General features: G+C 53.3%; 1 protein-coding gene across 1 annotated transcript; it reads right to left on the reverse strand.

Moving 5' to 3' along the window:
• Window positions 1–319: 319 nt before the first annotated feature.
• LOC107321905 (uncharacterized) lies at window positions 320–25180 on the reverse strand. The gene is made up of 11 exons (XM_015879364.3): window positions 24688–25180; window positions 22445–22516; window positions 6517–6609; window positions 5835–5893; window positions 5148–5256; window positions 4902–5043; window positions 4441–4601; window positions 3566–3733; window positions 3023–3188; window positions 2529–2877; window positions 320–2058 (listed from the first exon to the last, which is right to left on the reverse strand). The coding sequence occupies exons 1-11, from the start codon at window positions 25033–25035 to the stop codon at window positions 1569–1571; spliced, it is 2157 nt and encodes a 718-aa protein (XP_015734850.2). The 5' UTR covers window positions 25036–25180; the 3' UTR covers window positions 320–1568.
• Window positions 25181–26191: the final 1011 nt, after the last annotated feature.

Genomic DNA, 26191 nt, shown 5'->3' on the forward strand with positions numbered 1-26191 from the left:
GCAGTGTCAATGCTGTGTGCTGGCAGGGGATGCTCTGGGAATGGTCTGTGTCACTAGTGAGGAACCTGGAGCCCCATGTAGCACTGTGTGGTGACATGAGGCCTCTTGTTGTCACTGTGGGGGGAGCAGCTGGGATTTGCAATTGCACTGGGGCTGTGACAGTAGGGGAATGCAGGGACCCTCCCTGAGGGGAATGGAGCAGGGATGGGGTAGGATGTTACTTAACTGGAAAAACTCAACACTAAACTGTGCCCAGGAGCACTGGGATCTGGGGGACGAGATGCTCCCGGTGAGTGGGTCAGAGAACATGGCACAGCCCTGCAAATTTGAGGCATTTATTTTCTTTAAAAGTCAGTTACCAAACTGCAGTGTACTTTATTTCCTAAGGAGTGGTCGATCCGTCTCTACCACGCTAACACGGAGCCCAACCACGGCTTTACAAATCCACAGCTCCCATCACGTGTCCTCAGCAGAGCTGGAGATCCACAGGCCTTCTGCCATCAGCTCCTGGTCAGCCTGGGGCCCCGCAGTGCTGTGCTGTTGGGGTTCTGTCACTCCCTGTCCTGGGACAGAGCGGCTGCTCTGAGCCTCCATCTCCTGACACTTCCCCAGCTCCAGCCTCCAGCACCTTCCCAAACCTCCTCTTGCAAACAGTGAGTGGAGGATCACCCCCCCAGGGTCCCTCCCCAGAACCTGCTCCAGCCTGTGCTGAGGGATGCATGGCAGCATCGGGCATTGCCTTGGCTCTCCCTGCAGGGCTGGATTTCTTCCTTAAACCTTCCACCTGCAAACTCATCCCCAGACATTCACGTTTCCAACTTCACACTGAACCATTTCATAGCACCTCAACGTGACATAGCAGCCCCAGAGCGCTCAGAGCACATGGAGCAGCCGCCTCTGCCACCCCAAGATGTGTGGAGCACCTGCTGTGGCATGGGGCTGCCCATCTCCCCCATAGGCAGTCACCCCATACCAGCCTCTTGCAGGGCGGCCCCAGTCTGTGTGGGCAGTAGGTGCCACAGCATAGGAAAAGGCACCTTTGGAGGGAGGCAGTGGTGGCATTGCTGCATAGGGACACAGCAGTGGGGCAGTGAAGCTGCTGTCTCCAAAACAGGACCGGTCTCAAGGCAGTGAGGTGTCTGCATCTCTCCCTCCCGAGGCCACCCCACTGGGGCTGGGGATGCAGTGGGAAGGATATGGCGGCCCTCGGGCTGTCTGCAGCAGCCAGGGATGTGGTAAAGAGTGGGATCTGTGCTTCTGCCAGGCAGCAGAGGTGAGAGCTCCCTGGGACAGAGACCTACGTGGCACCGCTGTCCATGGGAAGGACAGAGCACAAAAGGGCTAGGGAAAGCAAGAAGCCAGCATGAACTGGGACAGACTGGGACAGCAGCTGACCAGGTTGCATTCTGTGCTGCAACCCACACGTGGCAGGAGGAGCTGATGTATGGAGCAGGGACAGCAAAGGAACCTGACCCAGGCAGGGTGCAGGGACCCTGTAACCCAGCACGTGCTGGGGAGTGGTGTAGAAAGAGCCACTAGGACTGCCTGCCAGCCAGTGCTGAGTCCGACTAAGGAGGGACCCTGCTGGGCCCCACAGGAGTGTCCAGCTCCGGCTCCAGCAGCTCATCTTCTGAGAAGCTGATGTGCAAACAGGTGTTGTCTGCAGGGGAGAAGGGCAGCGTGCTGTCCGTGGGGCTCAGCAGTGCAGCCAAGTCCCTGCTCAGGGCATCGCTGTCTGCGGGGCCATGGATGCTGGATGGAGGGGATGTGTGCCCGTTCTCTCCAGCCCTGTCCTTGCTCAGAACACGTTGGAAGGTCCCAGCAGGGAGGGGCTCTGTGCTGGCTGCAGTGCTCTGTGCAGGAGTCCTTGTCTCAGGGTCCAGGAGGGTGAGGGAGGAGGCAGTGATGCTGGTGAGGCCAGACACACTGGGGCTGGGGAGGCTGACGTGGGCAGTATTCTCAGACTTGATGTCCACTTCCAGGCTCGGGGAGGTCTTGCTTGATCTCTTGCGTAGGATGGGCGGTGGTGGGTTGAGCTTGGGAATGGGCTGCTGCCGCCTGGGAAGCAAGAGCAAAGAGGAGCTGATGGGCAAGGATTTACGTACCTGCACACAGGGGGAGTCCAGCTGCCCTGGGCTCTCCAAAACACAGATGCCTCTTTGGGTCTCTTCAGTGCAACACACAGTTGTGTATGTTGGAGCTGCGTGTGGGAAGGATGTGGCATTGGCTGAGCTGCTCCAGGGAACAGGAGGACAGAGCATCCCCCATCCCTGTCCCCATGCTCACACGCAGTGGATCCACCCCGGGCTCTGCCCTCCTGAGATCCGTCTGTCCCAGCCGGCACACAGACCTGGCACTGCCCGTCCCCAACCTGAGCTGTGCTCTGCCAAGCACAGAGCTCTCCCTCCCACCCCTCCAGCTGCTGCCGTGCCGTTGTGCGGTTCGGGGCAGCTGTAAGGTTCATTTTCTACACGTTAGCTTCGGATCAGTGCTGACAGGGCAGGGCGCTGCTGCATCGGGAGCCCCACCTGTCCTCGTCCCCTCTGTCCGCGTCCTCCGCCTTCTGCCGGCCGCTCCCGCTCAGCAGCGCGATGTCGCTGAGTTCGGAGCCCTCCACGCGCCGGCTGAGCCCGTCGTGCCCCGCCAGGCCCTCGGCCCCCTCCTTGCTGCCGAAGCGAGGCCCGGCCCCCTCCAGGCCGACCAGGTTGAGGTAGGAATCCCCGGCGTCCAGCGCCGACAGCGAGCGGGGAGCGACGGGGCTGCCCAGGACGCTGGCGGGGGTGGAGGTGGAGGGCAGGGCGATGTCCAGGCTGTAGTGGTTCTTGAGGTTGAGCGACAGCGACTGCGCCAGGGACAGGTTCTGCAGCGAGCGGTCAACTGCGGGCACAGGGACACGGCGGGGGTGAGGAGCCGCGGGCGGTGCCCCATGGCGGTGCCCCATAGCGGTACCCAATGGCGGTGCCCCATAGCGGTACCCAATGGCAGTACCCATTGGCGGTGCCCGCTCCCCGCGCTGTCTCACCCGGCTGCCGTCGCTGTGCCCGGCTCTCCAGCGCCTTGAGCTGCCGCACCAGCAGCGAGACGTGCTGCAGCAGGTCGCGGTTGGTCAGCAGCAGCTGCCGCACCCGGGCCTGCGCCTCGATGCGCGCCGCCGTCTCCGCCGCCAGCTGGTCCTTGAGCAGCTGCACCTGCGGGCGGGACGGGGCTGCGGGGCCGGAGCCTTCCCCGGTTCCCCCGGAGCTTTTCCCCGCTTTCCCTCGGTTCACCCGGTTCCCCCGCTCCCCTTCTGTCCCGTGGCGCTGCGCGGCGCTTTGGCGCCCCCTGGCGGCCTTGCTGCGCTCCGCCCGAAGCGGGGAACTGGGGCCTTGGGGAGGGGCTGGAGGGGCAGCGCTGGGTGGGGTGGGAGGGGGCTGGTTCCCACGCCGCGATGGGAGTATCCCTGGTTCGTAGGGTTGTAGGGACAGCGCTACGCAGCACCGTGGACTCCCATGTATAACCAGCCCAGCCGGGCTGTGCAGGGAGAGGAACAGGGCTGGTGCTGCCCAAGGGAAGGCGGGATGTGTACCTGAGCCACCGCCACCTGTGTCTGCTGCTGCTGCTGGAGGAGCTGCTGCTGGAGCAGCTGAAGGCAGTGCTGGGACGCCAGTGGGGTGATGGAGGCTGAAGAGCAGGGGCTGCCCGGGCTGAGCAGCTGCTGTGAGCTGGCTGGGTACAGGGAGCAGCTCTCGGTGTCCTGGTGCAGAGACAAAGGCACGGTGAGAGGATGGCTCGGGACATGCTGGGGTTGTTCAGACAGTGGCTCCCCGGGTGTTTGATGGGGCCCCATCACAGCTGCCCCCACAGCTCTGGCACAGTACGGAGCCAGGTCAGCAGTGCACCTGCATCTAAATGGAAAGGCGCAGTGAAGCCCTGCCTCCTGAGCCAAGGAAATAAATCCAAATGAATGCATTTCATTGCAGCTGCTTGCAGCCAGGCCCTGCAAGCAATACAATTGTGTGAAATGAAATAATGCCATTAAGGCAGCCAGGAAACACTCCCTCGAACAGCTCTGCAGAGCGGCTATTCATTACGGCGTGAGCACAGCCAGCATCGAGCACACCCTCAGCCCCTTTGCAGCAGGGGCTGCCCTGAGGGATGTTGCTGGTGGGGAGCAGCAGTGTGCTGCGGCTGCTGCTGGAGCGTGGCCAGGCAACTGCTGCAGACTAGACCAGACACCTGCCTGCACGGCATGCAAATGGCCTTCAGCAGGACATCGCTTCCACTCCACCTGCTACCTGGATGTTGCTGTCCAGCCGGCTGTGTGCCATGGAGCAGGGTTCTGGTCAAGTGCTGCTGCTGTGGGTTGGGGGCAGCCAGAGCAGAGCACTAGGAAATCAGGGGTTCTCCCTGTAGCTGTGAGCAAAGGGACAGCAACAGTGTGTCCCTCCACTTGGCCCTTACCTGGCAGTTCTTGTCCTTGGAGCCCTGTCCAGGTTTCAGTGTGCTCAGCTCACCCCTGGCAATGGACAATTCTCCTGCTCCCTTCTCGGACACACAGATGCCATCAGAGTCAAGGCCAACCTCGTCCACATCTGTGATCTTGGAGCCCTTTATCTGGTGCACTTAAAATGAAACGGAAAAATGAACCAGAGCCCCCCCACTGCAAGACGGTGGCTGCCAGCCAGGGCTCAGAGCAGGGCTGACATGACAGCCCATGCAGAATAGCCAAGGCTTGCTTTAGCCTCTGCATTCATGGGGCCCAGGCTGGGAAGGTGCTGGATCAGCCATGCCCCCAGCCCAACTTGACATGAAGATCTCGCTGTCATGATGGTCTCGCTGTCCCATGAGGACACATCACTGCAGCCCCCCTCACCCCAACGCATCTCTGCCACCACCACTGCCCAGACCCTGCAGAATGTCACCTTCGGATGGCTGCTCCTCTGCTGACTTGTCGCTGGCACCGTCTGCCTGGCCGTCAGCGTTCTGCAGGGCGTGCTGCAGGCTCAGTTTGTGGCACACCTCGAAGGCCTGGCCCACCGTGCGCACCACACGCATGGCCTGGCTCTGCAGAGCACACGCACCGGTCAGCCCTGCGCTGGGGTCCCAGGGCAGCCCATCACCTCCTGGTGCCCACCCCAGGGTCTGAGCATGAGCACGGAGCATCCCACCTTCTTCTTGGACTTGAAGACGTTGCACCTGAAGGAGTTGTTGGCACCGTCCCTTGCAATGTAACTGAATATTTTCAGGTCTTGCGAGTCGTGAGACACATAGAAGATTCTGGGGGAGGGACAGGAGAAGTTAAATGTGTAAGAAGTTCTGTCCCTTGACAGAGTTCATGGGCTCCTCTGCTTGCTAAGACTCAGGACAGAGTCCTGCTGCTTTGCCTACAGTTGCCACCAAGCAGAGGGGCAGAGGATGCCTCTGGATGAAGCTTCTCATCTCCAAAATACCCAGAGATCCCATAGCAGGTGCTATGAAAAGCCAGTGCTATCCTACTGCATTCTGTACAAGCTGTTCCCTTTGAGAAGTCATGCCTTAGCATCAGCCTTCTTTAGAGGCTTGTGGCATGCAGATAGCCATGCACTACAGGCAGACCCCAGGAAGCTCGTGTGTCCTCTGTGTTCACATCAGAGAGCAGTTTGGGTGGAAGGGACCTCTCGAGGTCCCTCAGTGACCTCTGTGTGCCGGCTTCAAAGCCAGCTCAGTCAGTCTTTTCACTGGCAGAAATGTATAGAAGAGATTCCCACCGGCAGTAATTTCGTGACCTCAATCATTTTTTCTTGGGGTTTGGAAAGCAAGCAGGATACATCTGGTTCAGAGCACCTGATCTGGGTGTGCAAAGCCCTAACACATACCTGTACACAGGATCGTGCATCACCACCATCTTGCTCTCATCCCACGTCCACTCCTTTCTCTGCAAGCACACGGCAGAAGCAAAATTACTGCAGATCGGAGAGACCCAAACTCCACCACTCCCATGAGCAGGAGCCATGGAAAAAGGCACATCTGTCCCCAGCCTGGGGCAGGGCTGCAGCCTGACTGCATTAGCAGTGGCTGTTTAGTCGATATCTTGGATGAAAATAGATTTCTTTGATCATTTATCATATCTGGTCATCTGATCATAGCCTCCAGGCCTGAAGGCTGTCCTAAAGATTAATTTATAGCATCAAATATGCAGAGGATTAACTCGTTCTGTGGGGCAAGGCTCTGAGTGAGAGCTTGGGGAGCGGGGGCAGCTGTGGGCTGTGCGCAGTGCGAGCAGGCGAGGGGCTGCACAGCTGAGAAAGCCTGCTAGTTAACGAGGAAAAGAAACTGCATTTCCTGAAAGCCTTACATTCTTTGGTAGAAATCATCCTCCCACAGTGTAATTCCCCCACCTTTCTTCAGCGGGATTTTGCTATCTTTTGTGTGTGTGTGAAAAGTAAAGGCTTTTTCTTGTGAAAATTCTGTGTGCTTGTTAAAAAAAGGCCGGTTTTGGTTACCAGTCTGACTGTTCTGCCACTCAAACACAGCTGAAGCCATGGGGAGGAGCCTCACCTTCTGCTTCTTGCGCAGGATCACCTTCACGCCATCCACAGACACAATGATGCTCACCTTCTTCTTCTTAATGTTTTTGGCTTTGAATTCATACTGATGGGAAGATAAGCACGGGTTAGAAGAGAGGTGGGGCAGGGAGGGCAGCTGGAACTGTGCGGCACTGTCAGTGCTCTACATGGAAATGTTCTCGTGTTTGATAGCAGGGTGACAGTGAGGGGCTTCAGTGCTGGAGTAGAACCACCATTGCAGGTAACTGTGCAGGACACAGCTGGGGACTGTTAGTTCAGACCCTGGAGGGATTTCCTGGTGTGCTGGTACTGAAGCACCTTGCATGGCACAGTGGGAACATGCTCAGTGTCTGGCTGGGGAGGTGGCGGTGGCAGCACACGTCATGCAGTGATTTATGGCATCTCCGGTGCCCTTGTATTTCAGTGCTGCAGTGCATGGCGAATATAAAATCACTTCTGAATTGCAGGGAGGGCCAGATGGGTGGCAGTAACGCAATTATATCTGTCGTGGACATAATCGCATTAACCTCAGTGTGCTCAGGATCTCTGGACAAAAACCCAGCTCCTTATCTGTAGGTGTCTGCAGACTGAACTCAGCTCCATTTGTGTTGAAAATTAAGCCGATGGCTTTTAAATGCTGCTTCTGATGATAACTAAGAAGAATGGCAGAGCCCCTCTACTCTAAGGATGTTTATTTACTGTGCTGATCCCTGCTGGCCCCAATTCAGGCCTAATTTTCAGCTTCCAAACAGCATTTTGACACCCCGTTTTTTTGCTGTCCCTGTCTGAAATCCAGCTTTCCTGGCCCAGATCCTCAGTTCACTCACAGCAGCACATAGTGCTGCTACAGCACAAGTGATCCCAGTCCATGAGGCAGAGAGCACACTGAAGCTAACCTACACTGCGTAATTAGACACCTAATTAGCAACCTTATCTCTTGATAGAGTCGGAGGAGCCGCAGGCTTTGATTCACACAGCAGGGAGCCCAGGCAACTCCTCTGGAGCCAGGTACTGAAGGGCCAGAGTGCTGTGCTGGGGGTGCATTGCCCAGGAGCTGCTGAACAGAACATGGCTCTCCAACTCCCCAGCACCCATTGTGAGCCACACTGGCCTTACAGGCAGAAAATGGGATGGCTATTCACATGCATCAGGCTTCTGAAGGTATTAGACAGACCCCTGATTAAGCCGTAGCCTTTTGATCTCCCTATGAGTTACTACGCGGAGTCAAGCTCTTTAAAAATCCATCTCCAGTCCCGCTGTGCGTGAAGCTGGAGCTAAATTCGCCATACATGTATTTTATTTATAGGGAGGAGTGACAGCAATGGGTGAGGAGGTGGCAAGCAAGGATACAGCGCGGTGCTCAGGCAGCACACATCAGTCCTGTATTAGCACTGGGCTCCTCCAGCCCTTCGTGTCCCCCCGGCTGCTCCCCCCATGCTGCTCAGCTCTGCCAAGCCGCTGCTCCTCAGCTGCTGGCACGAATGTCAATAAAACCCGGAGAGATTGTTCTGCCCGCTAAACAGCTATTTATCTTTCTTTGTACACAAATGGCTGGGAAAATACTAGCCGAGCTTTCCAAGAAAGAGAGAGCAATACAGTGTATTTTCCCCTTGTAGCAACAGGGGTGCAATTACATTCAAACAAGGCTCTTTACTCAGAGGCTTTAAGCGAAGTCCAAGTCTGGGTTTTGCAGAGGTATTTTTGTCTTTCTGTGTTGGACAGAAAGCAAACAGCCGGGAGCATGGCACTGCACGGCCGGGCTGCCAGCAGCGCCGAACCTCCCGGTACCGCAGCACAGCCCGACTGCGGGACGGCCCCGAGGGCGCTGCTGGGTGCCGAACCCTCGCATGTCTGCATACATGGGATGCAGCTTCAGTTGCCTAATGGCTGCCCTTCCAACAGGAGTCAGTATTTCAATAAAACACGATTTATATAAGCACAAAAAGGCCAATGAAACAAAGCAGTGCCAGATAGCGCAGTGTCAGGTGGGCGTGCAGCTCCAGCTCACCTTATGCTGTTGCCACAGAGCAAGGTCTGTTCACTGCATTTATTGCCTATTATTGAACTGCTGTGACTTTTTTGTTTCCCAGATATGCAGACACAGCAGTGTTCATTTCCTCTGCTGCTTTCTGAGTTTCAGTAGTTATTCTCTTGCTGCTTCTATTATCCTATGGGAAAACCCTCTCTAGATGTTAAGGAATCTGGAGCTGCCCCTGTCAGTGGAGGTTCAGTGGGCAAACCTGGTGGTTTTATTGGCTATGGAGACACGAGGGGACATTTTATAAAAAAATGCAGGTCAAACAAGGGCACTGCATCTCATTTAATTTAGCAACTTCATTAATTCTATTTCTGATGCATCTGACCTGGAATACTTTCTATTTTTGCTTTTAAATCCCTGCGTTCAAGTCTCTGCCTTTCATATGGTCCCACACACTGCTGGCATGTAACATTAACTCACCCAAGAGCTGGAGACTGTATGACTGGAAATGTTAATGGCAGTGTGCAATGCATATTTCATCTGATAATTCCACCCAAGCAGAGATAAATTACACATGCAGTTACCAGCTTCCATCTGCTGATGAAAGAGATGGGCTAATGCACATTTGAAATCATATGCAGTTTCCAGCACTATGAACAACTTGTGTGAATAGAGTTATTCACAGAAGCAATTCTTAATGTGATTAATTACTGAAGGTATCAGGGCCTTCAGTATGCAAATAAAAACTGTCAGAAAGCAGAGTTTGCAGGTCCTGGAGGCAGCCCCTGTCCATGAAGTGCACCTTTTCCATCAACACGGAGCAGAAGGAACAGCCCTGAGGGAGCTGCAGGTGCCAGGATCCTCCCAGAACCCAGGGCACAGGATCCTCTGCTCAGCCCTGCTCCCCTGCACGAGGCTCTGTGGGGTCCCTGCCATTGCAGCAGGACCTTGGTCAGACCAACCCTGGCCATGCCACCCCAACCCTGCCATGCCAAGAAGCCTCTCCATGTCCTACCACAGCCTGATGCTGTCTGACTGCCCTGCTAGGAATTTATCCCATTGCAAATCCAAGTATTTCAGGTTCAGGAATGTTATTACCATCAAATCAAACTGACCCGAATAGCATGGGGACAGGGTGTTATCTCAACTTCTGTTTGAATTATTGATGCTTGGAAGGCTGCTGCTTGGAAATGACGCCACCGCTACCCCATGCGCTTTCCTCTCAGCAAGTGCAGATTACTGGTGCTTTGGATCTGACAAATGAGCCCTGTCAGTTCCCATACCCTTTGTGCCACCGGCTGCAGCTCAGCCTTAAATCCTACTGGAGAGACGCTGCATTCCCTGCTGCACACCTTGCCAGAAGGACACCCACACAGGTCACCCTGAGCCCCGCGGGCTCTGTCTGGAAGCCGCTGGCTCCTGCCCTTCTCTTTGCTCCTCCTGGAAAGCCAGCACCACTGGAATCCTCTGTGGGGCCACGGGGCCATGGCCGGTGTGAATGGGACTGGGCATAGTCCGGGGCTGTGCACAGTAGCTGGGCAACACGCACACAAAGCCCGGCAGGAAGCGGCGCGGCCCAGAGCGCACCTCCTGCCCAGTGGAAAAATAAGAATTTATGGTCCTTGGAAACATAAAACTGCCCAGGGGAAAGCAGAAATCGAGCAGGGAGTACAATAGGCGAGGAGAATGCTGGCAAAGTACCCAGAGTCTTTTTTTTTTCTCATTTAAATGAGCTCTTTCCCCCCAGCATGCACTCTGCAGGCCGGCCCTGCTGTGACCTGGGACCCGGGCACTGCTGGAGCGTGGTAGCTGTGCTGACAGCCCTGACCACGGCCTGAGCTGCAGCTTGTGCTTGGCCTCAGCTTTGATCAGTGTTGCCAAGGAGAGCCCTGTGCCTTGGGCCAGCCCCAGGTGACTGCTCCGTGGGGCTGCTGCACACTGCGTGGCGGTTCTGCTCCGGTGCAGGAGCTGGAGACAACTTGTCAGATATCTGTGATGAAAGGATTTACGGGAAAAAATCTCAGTGACTCAATGTTTCCTCAACACACCTCATCCAAGGTATGTAGAAGTGTCTCCTGGCCCTGACTTAGCCCAGCAGGCCGGCGGTGGCAAAGATGGGAGCAGGGAGCAGAGGTACAGGCACATTTGCAGAGACAGGGGATGGACCCCAGGATGATGGGCCCCAGCACTTGGATCCAGCTGGAGACCAGCCCCCCTCAGCCCTCCCCACAACCTGCTCATTGCTGGGGCTCTATTGCTGAGCTGTGCTACACCTCCAGCCCTTCTCACTCTGTCAGCTTCACAGTGACACAAGTGTCCACAGGCACAGGTTTACCAGGTTTACATTTATCTGGAGAAGTGTGGAAAGCCAACAACTGCTCTGCAGCTTTCTGCTCTGACCACAGGTCACCTCATTGGCCATTAGGCTTCTTGTTTCCACCTGGACAACACACACCAGTACCAGGATCCTGAGAGCAACAACAGGCCCTAACGGTCCTGACCAGACCCATCTGGAGCCTCTATTCACACCCACACACAGGGTTTGTGGACTCCATTTAAGCTCAGCTCTCTGGGCCTGCAGCTCTCTCTGGAGCTGTAGTGTGGGTATGTTGGTCTCCAGGTGAGTTGCAGCCAGGCCTGGCTATGGACCTGCTGATCCTGGCTTCCCAGTGTGGTCTCAGATGGCTGAGCTATGCTGAAGATTGGGAAGGAGTGAAGGATGAAATTGCAAAAGCCCTACTTAAGCTAGGAAAGTGTTCGTATTTGTGGAGTTCCCAGTTTGGCACTGTCAGTGCCATGCAGGTAGGCTTATGCTGCAGCTCTCTGCAGCCACGTGCACCTGAAGCTCTGGGCTAGCAGCAGGGCACTGCTGCTGTGTGTAGCTGGTTCCTGGCTTAGTTCATAAACACATCTAGAGTACCCTCTTGAAAGTTGCTTGTATTTGGAAAAGGGCATGTGAGCTTGGCCTGGCTCCTCTTAATCCTGGCTTTGGCTATGCTTCAGCTCTCTGCAGGGATTTAGGCATTTTCTGTTTCTTTTTATGATGCTTCTTAGGGGACCAGGGTTTCTGGAAGAAGCACAACTAGGAATGCTGGGCATGCCTGGCCTGGCTGCCTTGTGCTAACTCCTATTTTGGCTAAGGAGGCAATCTCTGGGATGGTACATGTGAGTGAAAACACTCTGAAGAGTGCTTGGGGTCAAGCAAAAACCACCGCTAGGTTGCTGTACCACATGCTGCTCATGGGCCAGTGCTTTGGAAGCTGCAGAGAAGCAGTCTGTGGGACTGGGCATTCTCGATGCTCCTTCCCAACAACAGCTTTCAGGCTCCAGTTGTATTAAAAGGAAGCGCTGTGTCATTGCTTCAGCTCAGGCAGCTTGTACAGCCTCTGCATCCCCTCACAGACACCGTCATCCCAGGCTTCTGTCCCTCACCCTGGTGGAGTGAGGGTCCATGGAGAAATTGAGGTAAATAAGCACTGTTTGGGAAGACTTGGTTTGAGGAAAGGAGCTGTACAGCTTAGCAAAATGTGTCTGACAATTTTCTGCTTTCATAAATATTCAAAACCAGCAGCACCGGGAGCTGACTAATCCGAAGGCTTTCCCCTGGGCAGAGCTTTCCTTTCCTCACGTCCTTTTGCAGACATACACTGAGCCACAGCTTCTCCCTAGGACAGGTAGATGTTAACTGGCATCCTGGCATGGGAAACTGAGGCAGGATGATTCATCAGGAGTTCACCTGGCAAGTCAAGGCAGAGCAGAGAGCTGAAATTGGGAGTTTCCAGCACCTGGTGAGTATGATACATCCCCATTGCACAGCGTGTGCAAGCCTGTGGTCATCTGTGAGGCTGCAGTCCCCACAGCCCAACCAGCAATTGTCGGAGCAGCAAGGACCCTGTCCCATGCTGCTATGGGGAGATGGAGAGAAGGGCTGCCTTTATCCATGCCACCTTTGCTTTCTGGGGGACAAATTTTATCCCTAAGACATCTCCAACTGCTGGAGTTCCAGGAGGCCTTTGATGATAGTGTGATCTTTCCATGTAAAGCAAAAGCAAAGAGTGTGGACAGAGTTCAGCTGTTCCTCTAAGCAAGTCCAATGGATGTGGAGCAATGCACCCAGGGCTGAGCAGAGCTGCTGCAGAGGGTGGGAACTGGTGGGGTACAGGCAATGGCTCTCTCACTGGGGTTTTCCACCTCTGAAAATAGCCAAGCTGTTCTGGAACAAAGCTTCTTTGCCTGTTTCTTAGAAGAATGGTGGGATAAAAGCAGCCTTTTCATTGCCTCCTCCCTGCCAGAGATGCGATGTGCTGAGCCCCATCCTGAGGCACACAAGCAGCCACACAGCCCAGTGCAAGGTGACATCATCTGGCCTTTGGTGCCTCTCTGACAAAAGCACCATTGTGTGACTGTCACTTCCAGGAGCCCCCTGCTGTCCCCAGGTTTAAGAGGGAGCTTTCCCACACACAGCTATTCTGTCCTGCTCTTGCCAGCCCTAGTTCATAGAGAGGCTGTGTCCCTCCCTACCTCTATTCATTTACAGGAGAAAACAAATTACCTTTTCTGTCTGCAGTGCTGCCCATCTGCCAAGGGGGGCTGGCAGCTGGAGGGAGAGCTGTGTGACAGTCAGACTCTGCGCTGGTGATCTCCACAACAGCCCTGCAATACACCTGTACCCTGATATGAGCCCCTGGTGCCTGTGGTGCGCAAGTGTTTCTGTTACTGTGCAGTGGTGTCCTTCAGCAGCTGATGGGAGGATCAGCTCTTCCCTGTCTTAAGCCTGAGTGATTAATTAGTTTCAGTAATGAAGTAGTGTCTTGGGACTCTACCTCCAAGGACTCTCATGTACCAAGCACTAAGTGTGCATGAATGTGGCTCTTATCCCAAAGCTGCTGAGCTACTACAGGCAAAAAGTGCTAATTTCATCAGAAGCAGGTCATGTTCACCTGAAATAACCCTCAGAAGTGAAATTGCAATTACACGCTGAGATACCTTCAAGTAATTCTGTATTTCTCTGTAAACAACAACGACGAGACCCTGGAAAAGAAGGTCTCCTGTTCTCTTACATACAGTGTTTCATATCTTGGTTGAGCAGAGATAGAGAGAGTGTGAATTCTGCCCAGGCAAAGGCAGCTGGAGGGGGTGGGCTGGGAGAGCTGCGCTGTGTGCTATAATGGAGAGGAAGCGTCCATGCTCCTGAGGCTCAGTGCAAGGCAGGTGTCACGTATGGAAGGCAGAGAACAGAAGTCCCTTGTGCTCCAAGTGGTGGATAAGTCAACCCCTTGTTCCCAGGTGGGCCATCCTTACAGCCTCTGTGACTTCTGCGTGCTGGGGAGAGATGATATGCTGCTTGTGTCTACCTGGGATATTTTATCCAGAGGAGGAGAAGGAACCTGGATTACTGTTGAGAAAATCTGGAGAAGCTACATCTGTTTGGCCAATGCTCGCTATTGGCAAATGCTGCAGGGAGGGACCATCTCCTGGCTTCTAACTTGCCATCGTGCACCATCTGCATTTTGGGTGCTGTCATCCTGCCTGTGTCTCATGGTTTCTGCTGGCCCACTACTGGAGGAATTAGCATTTTCTCTGCGTACATGCAGCAGATGTAGGAAACTGGACTTGGCATCTCTAGCACTGAGCAAAGAGAATTCAAACTAGAATGAGGACCTGACCTCCATTTGCATTCAGAAAAAGCGCTTGATTACAAACTAGACCAGAATGAGAATGTGAGGGATGCTGAGCTGCTTAGTGTGCTGCTTGGTGCAGACCAGGTTTCATGCCTCATTTGCTGGGTGCGATCAGGCTCCGTTCTCTTTCACTGCAGAAAGCCCTTCGCTAGCTCAAGCCCCGGGTGCAGATGAACTGTTCCATTTCTCAGTGCCAGCTACTTTCATGAACAGCCTTACCATGCCCTGGTCTGAGAGTCAGGGACTGAAATAATCTGCTTTATTCCCACACAAGGAGCCTTTCCCATGTGGCTGTTAATACTATCAATCTCCAACAGTTCCACTTGAGGAAACACTTCTCACCGAAAGCCCAGAGCTACGAGCGTCCAAGCACTGCACAAGTCTGTGTCTGTGAGCACCAGCAGTGCAGCAGCTCCACCCAGAACAGCCCATTGAGCCTGGAGGGTGCCAGCTGCTGCAGGGCCATAGAGGCCATGCCTGTAAGGTCTGTTTGCAGAGGCAGTGAGCGGTGCTCCCTGTTGAGCAGCCTGGCTCCTTAGTAAAGCCAGCAGGCAGGGCTGCTGCTGAGATACGGGTCGTAAGGGATTTTCTAGAGCATGCTGTTCTGGTTGACTTGAGAAGGATTTGAAATTGCCTTTGAAATTTGGTGAAAACATGAAGTAGCTTGTCACAGTATTATGTTAAGCAGCATGGATTCTGTTTGCCTTCAGGATGCATTTAGTATAGAGCTAAAGCAGAATGAAGGAAACAAGTGCATAACCAATCGAGCTCTTGTTAGCAAATCTTATTCTGCTGGGCTCAGTTTTGCTTTGTGTGGTGCCTCAGGACAGTGATCCATAAAGTACAGGGGGCTCTTACACTAATCAAGAACCAGGACAGCATCTATAAAAGGAGTATCTATAAATGCACCCATCCTTGTGGCATTAAGTACAGCCGTTCAGCCACACAGACGCTCAACCTCAGAACCAGAAAGGCTGACAATATACACATTAAATGCATGAGTAAAGCCTCCCTGCCCTCCCAGCACCATGCAGGCACTCCATGCCGTGCCCAGCCCCAGTGTGTGTGCCCTGCACACACAGCTGTCACTCACATTAGGGCTCCTCCTCATTAACAAGCTAATCCAATCTGCTTGCTACCTCTCTGGTTGCCATCTCAATTACCATTTTTCAGACACCAATAACGAAGGAGCTTTGAGCCATGGCTGATTGCACTACACCAGAATGTAATTTGAAAGCCATTACATTTCATCTCTGTAACACTCTACAACCAGTAATACAGTTGCTGAAAAAGCGACTTTATTTCAGACCAGATAAAAGCTTTGTGCAGATCTCGTATGCTGATATTTTAGCGAGTGAGTTCAAAAGCTTTTGTGAAATGATGGTAAGATTGTTAGAGCCACTTTATAGTTAAAAGATACCTGCCTCAATGGCGAGGTCTAACATCAGACGAAGAGTCTCGTTCTGTTTAATGCTAACATTTTAATTTAGCTTTTCTCCAACCACTGATTTCAGTGGCCTTCAACTAAGCACCAGCCCGCCATGACTCGTATGCACAACAACATGAATGTGCCTCGCTCGTCCCACCCCGCATGGAGGAGCCATCCAGGTTCCAGCACTCTCAGAGAGGCACTGAGAGGTCACTGTTGCCTGGAGATGGCACATCTCACTGACTGATCCCCGCACCCATCTGTTATCAATCATATCGGCGCTCTCTGAGCAGAGTATGGGAGCTGAAGCAGCTCTGAGCACCACTCCCTGCTGGAAAACTGGGTCATGATGCAACACCGCAGGAAGAGCTCTGAGATGTCCTGTGTTCCAGCAGCAGTCACAGCCAGCCCTGTCCCACAGCTCAGTAGTGGCAGAAAACAACTAACTGCTGTCCTGCAGCAAAAGGCCAGAGATGGGGGGGGTTGCAGACAAGCAGGGCACAAGCCCACATGAGATCTTAGTGGCCCTGTGCACAGTGATCCACCCCCAGGCAGCGAGCAGGGGCCAGGCTTACTCTGAAAGGAGTTTGTTCCTCTCCTCTCACAGCAAGCGGAGCACGGCCAGCTCCCCACCACAGCCATGCAGCGCTGCTTAGGAACAGTGTGTGCGATGCCACCGCAATAACAGCTCAGCAGGAGCTTCTTCCCTTTGTGCAATGGCAACGCGAGCAGCAGAAACCAGAACAAGCTCGGGTTAGGCCACAACGCGGCAGACTGAATTCCTCCAGGAAAGCAGCTGCTACATTTTTAAAGCCAGTGCTTCAGCTTATGAAAATTAAATGTTCTGTACAGCTAGTAGAGCAGTGTATAGATGAGATGTGCTTGAGCCTGCCAAGGTGACCGTGGGCTGGAAACTACACAGAGAGAGGCTGTGCAAAGCTCCACAGCCCCTCACAACACTGCTGATCCTCTGCTGTCCTGCTGGTGGGGCTGGGCAGCCATGAGGACCCCTGCGTTCCCTGTACCCTCAGAGCCCACCCTAAGCTCCAGGCTCTGCTCAAGATGCAACAAATAGAGGAAAACAAACTAATGAAGCATTAGGGTTAAACTCAGCTGCAATTAATGCTTAATTACCATCCTGAAAACACTTGCTCTATTTGGCAGGGCCTAGAAAGGTAAAACCAATTAGCTTAATCTTGTGTGATAGAAACCTTAAACTGCTTCTGATGACTTCTGGCAAGGAACCCTGGGAGTACCTAGAGGAGCCCTGGAGCTGAGGAAGGTAATGGGCACAGCTCTGCGCTGGGCATATGGGATGGTGCTGTGAATTATGTCATCTGCTCTCTATGCCATCTAAATAGAGCAGGTAACAGGTAGTGGGACAGACAGAGCTGTGTGGGCTACTGGATAGAGAGACAGGGCTCCATGAAGATGCAGAGTAGGCAGAGGACAAAAGCTACCTGTGGTCTCCTGTACATCTCTTTCTAAGTGAATTCTCTGGTGTTATTTCTCCAGTTAAGTTTTTGGTGTAGAATATGCTGTCCTTTTTTCATGGGGAGAAGGAAGAAGAGAAATGCCTGGGCTTAGGGGAAGCCTGTCTGTCTGAAGTGCTCCTCTTATCTTAAGGCCTGATGTCTGCCTTTATGCATGTTGAAGTGGTCACAGCATGGCACTATCTTATACAGTACAGTTCATCAGTGAATATCACTGTGTGATGATAATATTTATATAAAGGCCTTGTGTGAACTGAGGTGGCCCTGCTCTCCTGACAGCTCTCTTGAGGCTGCATGGGACTTGGCTACCAACATACATATGGAGCATTCCCCCAACCATAGCATCAGCTGTGTCCTTAGCTGGCTTAGGCTGTGCTGCCTGTTTGGAGCAAACCATGAGATGCTTGTGTTTTACACACTTAAGTGTGTAAGAACTATCACCCATTTTTCTAGTGTACTCTTGTAAGCGAAAGGAAGGCATGTGGCACTCTGAGAATTAATGGCCAGTTTGAAGACTACTGAAATAATTTAAGACATTGGCGTAGTTTTCTTTCATGGCCCAGGGCTGTCATTAGCTGAGCACTTGGATGCTCTTCCAAAGCAAATCCCTCCAGGAACTGCTGCAGCAGAATGACTCCCATCCAAAACCAACAGATCCTGGCATGCAGCTACATCGGTCTTTAGCAGGGCAAGTGTTCCACCACTGCATGGGGAACTTTTACGTGTGAGCCTGTGCTTCAGCTGCAGTAGAGCCAACCATCTAATTACAGTGGGAGAGGCTGCAGGGACTGACCAAGAAAGCTGACCACTATGAGTTCAGCTTCTTTTATTTATTTATTTATTTTGAATAAAGAAAGCTCAGCTTCAAACACAGTAACTAAAGAAGAGTTTATAGGCAAAGAAATCTGTGCAGCAGCAATCCTGGCTAACTTCTCTCCTGCAGTAAGAAGGGAGCCTTCCTAGGGAAGCTGACAGAATTAGATCTAAAGGAATACTGTTGTCAAGTCAGTCAGACGTGTCTGCCTCTGGAGTCCCACCTCTCAGAGAGAAATCAAGCTGAGGTGGCTGAAGGCTGTCACCCTGCCCTCCACCAGCTGTCTGCCTGGTTCCTCCCTTTCTGTAGCAAGAGCAGACAAATGACACCTCTAGTTGCTCCCAAAGCGCTGCAGTTCACAGCCTGGCACAGCTCTCCTTGAAGCTGCCCAGTGAAGCCTGCCCAGCCCTCAGACCGGGAGCTGCAGTGATGCAGCAGACGCAGATTCCTGCTCCTTTGCTTTACCAGAGTCTGAAGGACTCTTAACTTCCACTCATCTGGATATAAACTGATGTCATGTCATGCTTCAGCACTACTGGCTGACATTTGGCCAATCAATATGATTTACTGTGTGGTTGGGCTGAACTTTCTCACTAGAATACTGTATTGACAGAATACTATATTGGCAAAATGCTGAGTCTATGTTTAAGAGCATGAGTGCAGCAAGAAGAATTGTGATGAGGGTGAAGCTGGAGTGAGAACCTGGCTCTTGTGCCAAGGAGAACTCAGGCCTTCTGATGTGTCCTGTGCTAAGATTTATAGATGTTTCCATTTTTCTGGCATACTAGACTCTAGGATAGGTGTTTCAATTACATTAAGCCTGAGAAATATGGCAGTTAACAGAAGAAACAAGTCAGCCTGGATGCCTGCCTCCTGTTTGTTCATCCTGGTGCCTGGATGGGCCCAGCATCAGTAGCCTGTTGCCTTATGGAATTATTAAACTGAATAAGCTGCCCAACATCTGGCTGCTTTCAAAGTGTTAATTCCTGCTCAGGCCTCAGACAGACCTTCCAAACAGCCCTGAAAGTTGTAGGCTTTGTAAAATCATAAGTGCACATTCCAGAGAAGGTGACTGTCTGCCTTAAAGGTAGTAAAGTGGAGTGACTGGGGGCACTTCTGGCAGTCTGGTGTCTGTGGACACTGTGCCTGAAAGCTCTTCGGGCAGCTCAGAACAGCAGCACTTCACTGGTGCTGCTGCAGGCAGGTCCCAGCTGGCTTTCTCCTCCGGTCAGCGTTAGTGCTGGGAGCTGCAGCAACTGTGTAGGAGATGTTGCAGTGTTAACCCTGCACATAAAGCCATCATTTCCCTGCTCTCACAGAGCAAGGGTGTGTGTGTTTTACAGAGCTCATCCCTACCCCTAGGCTATCCCCAGGAGCTCTGTTAGTGAAGCTTTCCTGGCACTATTGTTCCCGTGTTGCTGGTGCTCCACAACATCTCCAAACGTCAGTGAGAGCCTTCACCTGGCTAAGGGAGGAACTCACCCATTTAGTTCTCATCTAATAGGCAGCCAGGAGCAGAGTATCCAGGGAGAGGGTGGCCCTGCTGAATCATGGAGCTATCTGGGCCCTCAAGGACTTCATGTTCTTTCCATTAGCTGCCATTTGAGTTCTGCAGGAAGAGAAATCTTGTAGATAAGTTCCTTGGAGTGCTGAGAAAGCTCAAATGTCTGCAGATGAATCAACTCCAGCAGGAAGCCAGTTCTGGCATCCTGGCTTTGAATGCAGGAGCCCCAGTGGGTGCTGCAAGACACCAGCCCTGCATGGCATGGGCCAGCAGCAGCAGGTGTGTGTGCTGCTCAGGGTGCTGCTTGTGAGCCTTGAGCATTAGGCTGCACTGTGCAGGGATCTGGGCTCCCATAGCCACCACCTGGAACCTGATCTGCCTGTTAGAGCACAGTGCACTCATTCAAGTAGCAAACTAATTTCATCACCTCCCCTGTCAGGGCAAGAGGACGTAGGGAGATTAGTTTGAACTCAAAGGATCATATAATAACATGGCAGCAGTATGCAACTAATAATCCACCAGGAGGAACTGCAAACATGAAGTTGTCTAGCTCTGCATGATGGGGAGCTATGACCAGCAGCCTCCCTGCTCCATCTCTTGCATTTGCATTCCCTCCAGTGGGAGCATAGAATGTGATGAGACCAGTCCAGAAGTCTGCAAGCAGCCCACTGTGCTGACGTGCAGAGAATCCCACCTTGCCTTCCTGGCATAATTCATATGCAACTGGCAGAAGAGCCCAGCACAAAGCCCAGTACAGCAAGGAGCCAGTGAGTACACTTCTCAAGTATACTTGCTACATTTTCACCTTCTGTCTCATCCCACTCTCAGCACAGCTCAGTGCTGGGCAGCTCTTGGTTTTTCCCTGAGGCAAGAGCCTTTAATCACAGACTGCAGACCAGCGTCAGACGCAGGAGAGGAAGGAGGTTGCAGAGCTTGTATTAGTTTACTATTGAGCAACTAGAGTAACCAGCTCAGTCAAAGGCTGGAACAAATGCAGGGCTGGGACTCTTCATCCTCCTCCCTGCTCCCTTTTGGAGCCGGGGCTGCCCTGTGCCCAGCTGGCTGCCAGCCCTGCCTGCTCCCATGTTGCAGGGCATATAGGGCAGCATAGGAAATGTTGTGCTAGGGCTTGTACTGTGCCTCTTTTCTCTTCTGTTCCAATAAAGAATTCCAACTGAACACTGAAGCGCACAAAGGATAAAAGCTTCAGCAGAACGTGCCCTTGCCAATGCTTGGCAGAGCTGTGGCACCCTTCTCCCTCTTGCAGTGCAAACAGGCACTGCCACCTACAATAGGATGGTAGCAAAACACTGGTTTCCACCAATAGCTTCTTCCAATGTTTCCTCCCAGTTACAACTGGTGCTGCTGAGAGTCCATGGGAAAAAACTCCAGTACAGACCAGGCCTCTGCATGCAAATGAATGCTACATAAATAACCCCCATCTTCCCTCTGTTCCTAAGTTGTGTACTCTGTGCACTAGAATTCCCTTCAAAGACCTCCCAGTTCATTCTTTATGCTCTAATTAAGGATCGGTGCCAATTAAGTATCTTCAATAGAGGAGCATCTTCCGCTCAGCAGCCAGGAAGTGTCTGAATGAGATCCTGCTGTACAATGCGCACATGAAAAGGGAAGCCCTCCCTTCTTGGAAAGGGCTTCCAAGATGAAAAATCCAGTATAGAATACAAGATGCCTACTTTAAAAATATTTGGTAATGAGATTAATTGACAGCACACATGAATGCAGTGCGGTTTGTCACATGCCTTGTACAGCACCCAAGTGTGTTACAGCATTGAAAGGCGCTGAGCTGGACCCTGTGCCATCCAGGCAGCAGCAGGTGTGAAAAGAGAGTGTAACGCTTTCTGAAACTGGTATTGTAACAGTGTCTGTTTTTTCTTGCAAGGGTTAAAGATACTATGAAGCCACTTTTGCTGCGCAGTGTCAGATTTAGTGCCGAAATTATTCAGATGAAAACTTAGCACTATTTACATCAGTACCCGCACTGCTTTAGTAGTCTGCACCTTTGTTTCCTGTTGTTGCTCACCTGCTCTGTCAATAACCAGGCAGCTCAGATTGCTGCCACACTGCTCTGAGCTGACAGCCTGAACAGGCACAGGAAGGGGAACGACATTTCTGAGCCTGGCTGGAGATGAATGCGTCGCTCCCCAACCACTTGCAGGCTGCATTTAAAACGTGCTTTCTAAATGAAAATTAGACGGTTAAAAACTGCGGGGGGAAGGGCAGGGAATGGGATAATCCCTTCAAAGCTTTACATGGAAGATTCGCAGACCTGCTTCAGCTGATGTGAGACATATGAGCGATCTCTGAATTAAGACACATGCAGAACTTCAGTCAGGCACAGCAGCTGCATGGTTTTCTGGGGTACATGCATGTGAACTGGCTGTATGTGCAGCAGATGTAGGCACACTGCTAATCACTGCTAAATCTGGTGACTGCTCACAGGCTGCTCTGAAGAATAAAGGAGCAGAGGAAGAAGAAGGCAGACTTGATGAGAAACAGGAACTGCAAAACTGCATTGGCGAATGGGGGAAAAAGCAGCAAATTATTCTGTAAGCAGCAGAATCCGCTCTTGCCTAATGGGATTTACATCCGTAACATCTGCCGGGCCACTGATACTTCAGTGTATAATGACATAAAGTACCTAGAACTGTCAGTGAATTGGAGTGCTTTTGTGGAGCAGACTGCGTACAAGTCTAGTTTTGTACAAAGACCAGGCAAAATAAATCTGAGGTTCGAGGAGCATCCCCACACCTGCTTGGCAGAGGCTGGATATCTGTGTGTCTGGGCTTTGCTACCAGTGATCCATCTGCAAAGCACAGAGGGCAGCTCTGTCCTGATATGCCTTGGGAGTCCCTGGGGAGGCACTACAGTGCTGACTGCTGAGATCTGAGCTGCACGGAGGAAGGGGGAGCTGGAGGGAAACGCAGAGCAGCGCACTGCAACCACATCACTCCAGTGAGTGTAACCTTTATCCTAGGTGAGGTTCAGTGCTTTTGGACTTACCCGAATCCTTCTCATGGCTGCCACAATCTCCACGCGGCTGCTGGGCCTGGGTACGTCCAAGCTACCGATGTACTGAAAGACAGAAGGTGAGATGTCTGTAAGGTAACACACGAGTTAATGGTGTAGGCTGCTTCAAAACAAACAGCATCTGTCATCTCATGAGTCCCTGCTCAGTTAGAGTCTTTTAGCCCAGGACTTGGTGGGAATACCTGTTGTGGATATTGCTACCAATGCTGGGAGATGTTATAGGGCTCCTGAATCTGGGGGTGACCCCACTCAGGTTCTGGGTGTGCCTCTGCCTGTGCTCTGCAGGGCAGTATCTGCTGCTGATCAAACTACAGTTCTGTGGGTCTGAAAATGGGACCATGCATCCTTTGTCACTGCTTTTAAGAAGCTCTGAGCTGCACACACATAGGAGCTCACTGTCTGGACACGCGATGCAGGCAGCAGCACCCCTTGCTCTGCTGAAAGGTGAGGCAGGAGGTGCCCGTGGGTCTCCAGCACCTTTCTGCTGCCGGCTGCCTGCTCCCTTGTGCTGTGCCAGTGTGCTGCTGCTGCCCCGTGGGCTGTTAGGGGAGTCCTGCATGCAGGCAGCATCCTGCTGCTGCCCTTCTTGCTGATGGAGAGGAAGAGCCCTACAAACATTCAGTGCAGTAACGTGTACAAACAGAGGCCATGTTGCTATGGGGCTGTTCTTGGGACACTACCACTGTTTCTAACAGACAGCTCTGCTTTCAGTTCTCTGCTGTAACACTTGTGGCATGCAATGGGTTTTTGCTTGAAAACTTTTGCATAGCAGAGATGAGATTTTCAGAGATGAGTTCTCCCAGCTCAGTATTTATTGTGCTTTTATCTGCCTTGAAACAAACACCACAAGCAATCTGAAAGGTCACCCGTTTCTTCTGATGCTTTTACAAAATGGCATTTTTAAGAGCAGCCGCTCCAGCCGTGCCCTTTGGTAAACCACAGGAGATCCAAACCACAGCCAGAGCTGGAGGGCAGCGGGGAGGGAGAGCAGGCAGAGCAGGCAGAGCTCACTGTGCTGCACCCGCTCGGTCCAAGAGCAGCAGCTCTGCACTGATGCCGGCTGTGTTGTGCTCCGAGCAGCCCTGAGCAGGCACGTTGCTAAGGCACTGAGTGCCCAGCTCAGCCCCACACAACCAGAACAGCTCCGGTGCCTGTAGCTGTCAGTCTGAAGACACCCGTTTTGCTCAGTTAAAGGCACAGCCTGCCTTGTAAGAAGCAAAACAAAGATTTCTCTTGTCAGGTCTGTGGCGCAGCAAGTGTTAATTTAAATTAAAAGAAACCAAAGATTAATTGTCTTTCTCCACTAAAGTAAAGGGGTTTTTAAAGGATGTGATTACCTGCCTGTTCAGATCCAGCCTATATCCTGTTTAAGCCTTACAGCTCTTTTATCAGGAAAACCAAAATGCACAAGATCCGTATTTCAAAGCTTTATTTGAATGTATCTCCCTTCCCTGCTCAGCAGACACGAATTCCATTCCTAGGCAGTGTTGGCCACCTGCAAACCCAGAGCTGCTCCAGCAGATGCAGCTCTTCATGCAATCCAGGGGATTGGACACGCGCTGCCCGCGCGGTGCCAGCTCGGCTGAAGTTGCTCACTCGGTGCTGGTGCAACACCAGAACATTTTTAATGATCAGTACGAACTTTATGGCAGTGTCCCTGTTCCTGACCCCTCACACCGTGTGTGTAAGTGCAGCCCTCCCGGCCCCGCTTTTTGTGCAGGGAACAAACAGGTCGGATGCCCGCTGGGTTCTGCCGGTGGCACCAGAGCCGGGATGAGCCCCTGCCGGGGGGTCTGCCCTGATCGGCCCTCAGATGAGACACGCGAGGCTTGGAAGCGTTACACGCCTTAGAGAAGATTACTAGGAAGAAAGGAAGGACCTGTTTGATTGTGATGTTCAGCGTGAAGCTCTCGGTTGCCGGGCGGTTATTACCCCTAGGCCCTGCACACGGCTGCGGGGTGGCTGCGCTCGGGCGCCGTCGGGGCGTTAGTGGGTCCGGCGGTGCCACCCGCGGGGCTGCGAGTGGCCGCCGCGTTCCCGTGGGCAGCGGAGCTCGGGGACGTGCGCGGGCTTTGGGGTCGCGGCTCCGTCGCCCGGGGTCCCCGCACCCGCACGGCGCCCAACCGGGCCGGCTGCCCGCTCCTACCCGCCGCCGGGATGCCGCACCGCCGCCCCGGGCGAGGGAAGGCGGGGAGCGGGGCCGGGCCTTGGCTCACCTTGGCCTGGAAGTGGATGCCGTGCTGGAAGGCCTCCTCGTTGTGCAGCGGGACTCGCGAGTCGCAGCCATCGTCCACCAGGTTGTACCGGTTCTTCACCGGCATCGCGGCGGCGGGCGGGCGCCTTTCAGGCCGCGGCGGCGCGGGGCATCCCCGCAGGCAGCGCCCGGCCCCGCAGCCCCCGCAGCCCCCGCCCGGCCGGAGCCCCCCCCCCCCAACGGCCGGGGCGCGGGGCGGCGGCGCGGGGCTGACGGAGCCCGAGCCCGGCCGCGTTTTGAATGAGCGTCCGCGGGAGCCGAGCGGGGCCCCGGCCCTCGCCGCAGCGCCATTGGCCCGAAGTTCCCTCATGTGATGCGGGGGGCGGCCGCCAGCCTCGGCCCCGGCCCGCCCCGGGCACAACCCCGCCGGGACCCGCGGCTGCGGGGCGCTCCGGGCCGGGCCGGGCCGGGCCGGGCGGGAGCAGCGGGGCTGCTCTGAGCCCGGCCGGGAGCGCTGCGGTGCCGGACTGCGGGGCGCGCTGAGCGGGGCGGTGAGCGCGGGGCTGTGCGGGATGTCGTGCCGAGCTGAGAGCTGCAGCCCTGGGGATGAACTCGCCGTGCTGCGGCTCTGCTGGGTTTTGACGGTCGGTGTCACGCTGTACCGTTTCAGCAGCACCCGCTCTGTTTCTCTTGTTAGAAATTCTAAAGAGACGGTGCAGAATGGCCTAAGAGCTCCCTACAGCCTCTGTGCACGAATGATAGGCTAAAGCAATGATATCTATCCCATTTTAATGTGACTTAGCTATGTCAGTACTTAGCACGTGCCCCGTCTGAAGCCCTGGTACTGAATTCTGAATTCTGGTACTGAATTCATTGGCATCTCTGAGGACTCCCAAGTCAGGAGGGTGATGGACAAGAGCCAGAATCCAGGAACTGATAATTAAGGGAGCGAGAAAAAAGCCCAAGGAATTAATATTGGTTAAGTGACCATGAGCTGACATGCTCAAGGAGCTGGTGGTATTAGTGGCCTGAATGAAGAACTCAGGTTTTGTGTGCAGACAGCTTTGGGCTGATGGAGCGAGATTCTGTCCTTTGGTTCTCCTAAGCTTTAAGAGAGGGGGATGCTGCCCTGGCAGCCTGTGCTTGTCCTTCCATTGATGGCAATGCCGGTGAAGCACAGCCACTAAGGGAAAGAAGCCTGATGACAGTGAGTGCCTGCACTGATTCTGCAATACTGCATTTTAACTGAGGCGTGCATGAACCCGTCGGGTGCTGAGCTGCTGAAAGCTGCTCCTCATTGCCCTCCCACTGCCACAGGAGCATCCCCATGCAGTGGGAGCGTGTGGTCTTCACTTGGGATAGTCAAGCCTTTTAATCTGATAGATAGGATGAAATAAGAGGAATGGTTTAATTTCAGTATCCTGCAGGTTATGAAATCCTTCAGGCAGAGGGACAGAAACATCTCACAGGAATCCTGGGAAAAATAAAGCGATTGTGATTTATTAAAGCTCGTGGTGCCAATCTGT

Source organism: Coturnix japonica, chromosome 21 (assembly GCF_054131305.1).
Source record: "Coturnix japonica strain WE chromosome 21, WE-NBRP24, whole genome shotgun sequence".
Classification (NCBI taxonomy): domain Eukaryota; kingdom Metazoa; phylum Chordata; class Aves; order Galliformes; family Phasianidae; genus Coturnix; species Coturnix japonica.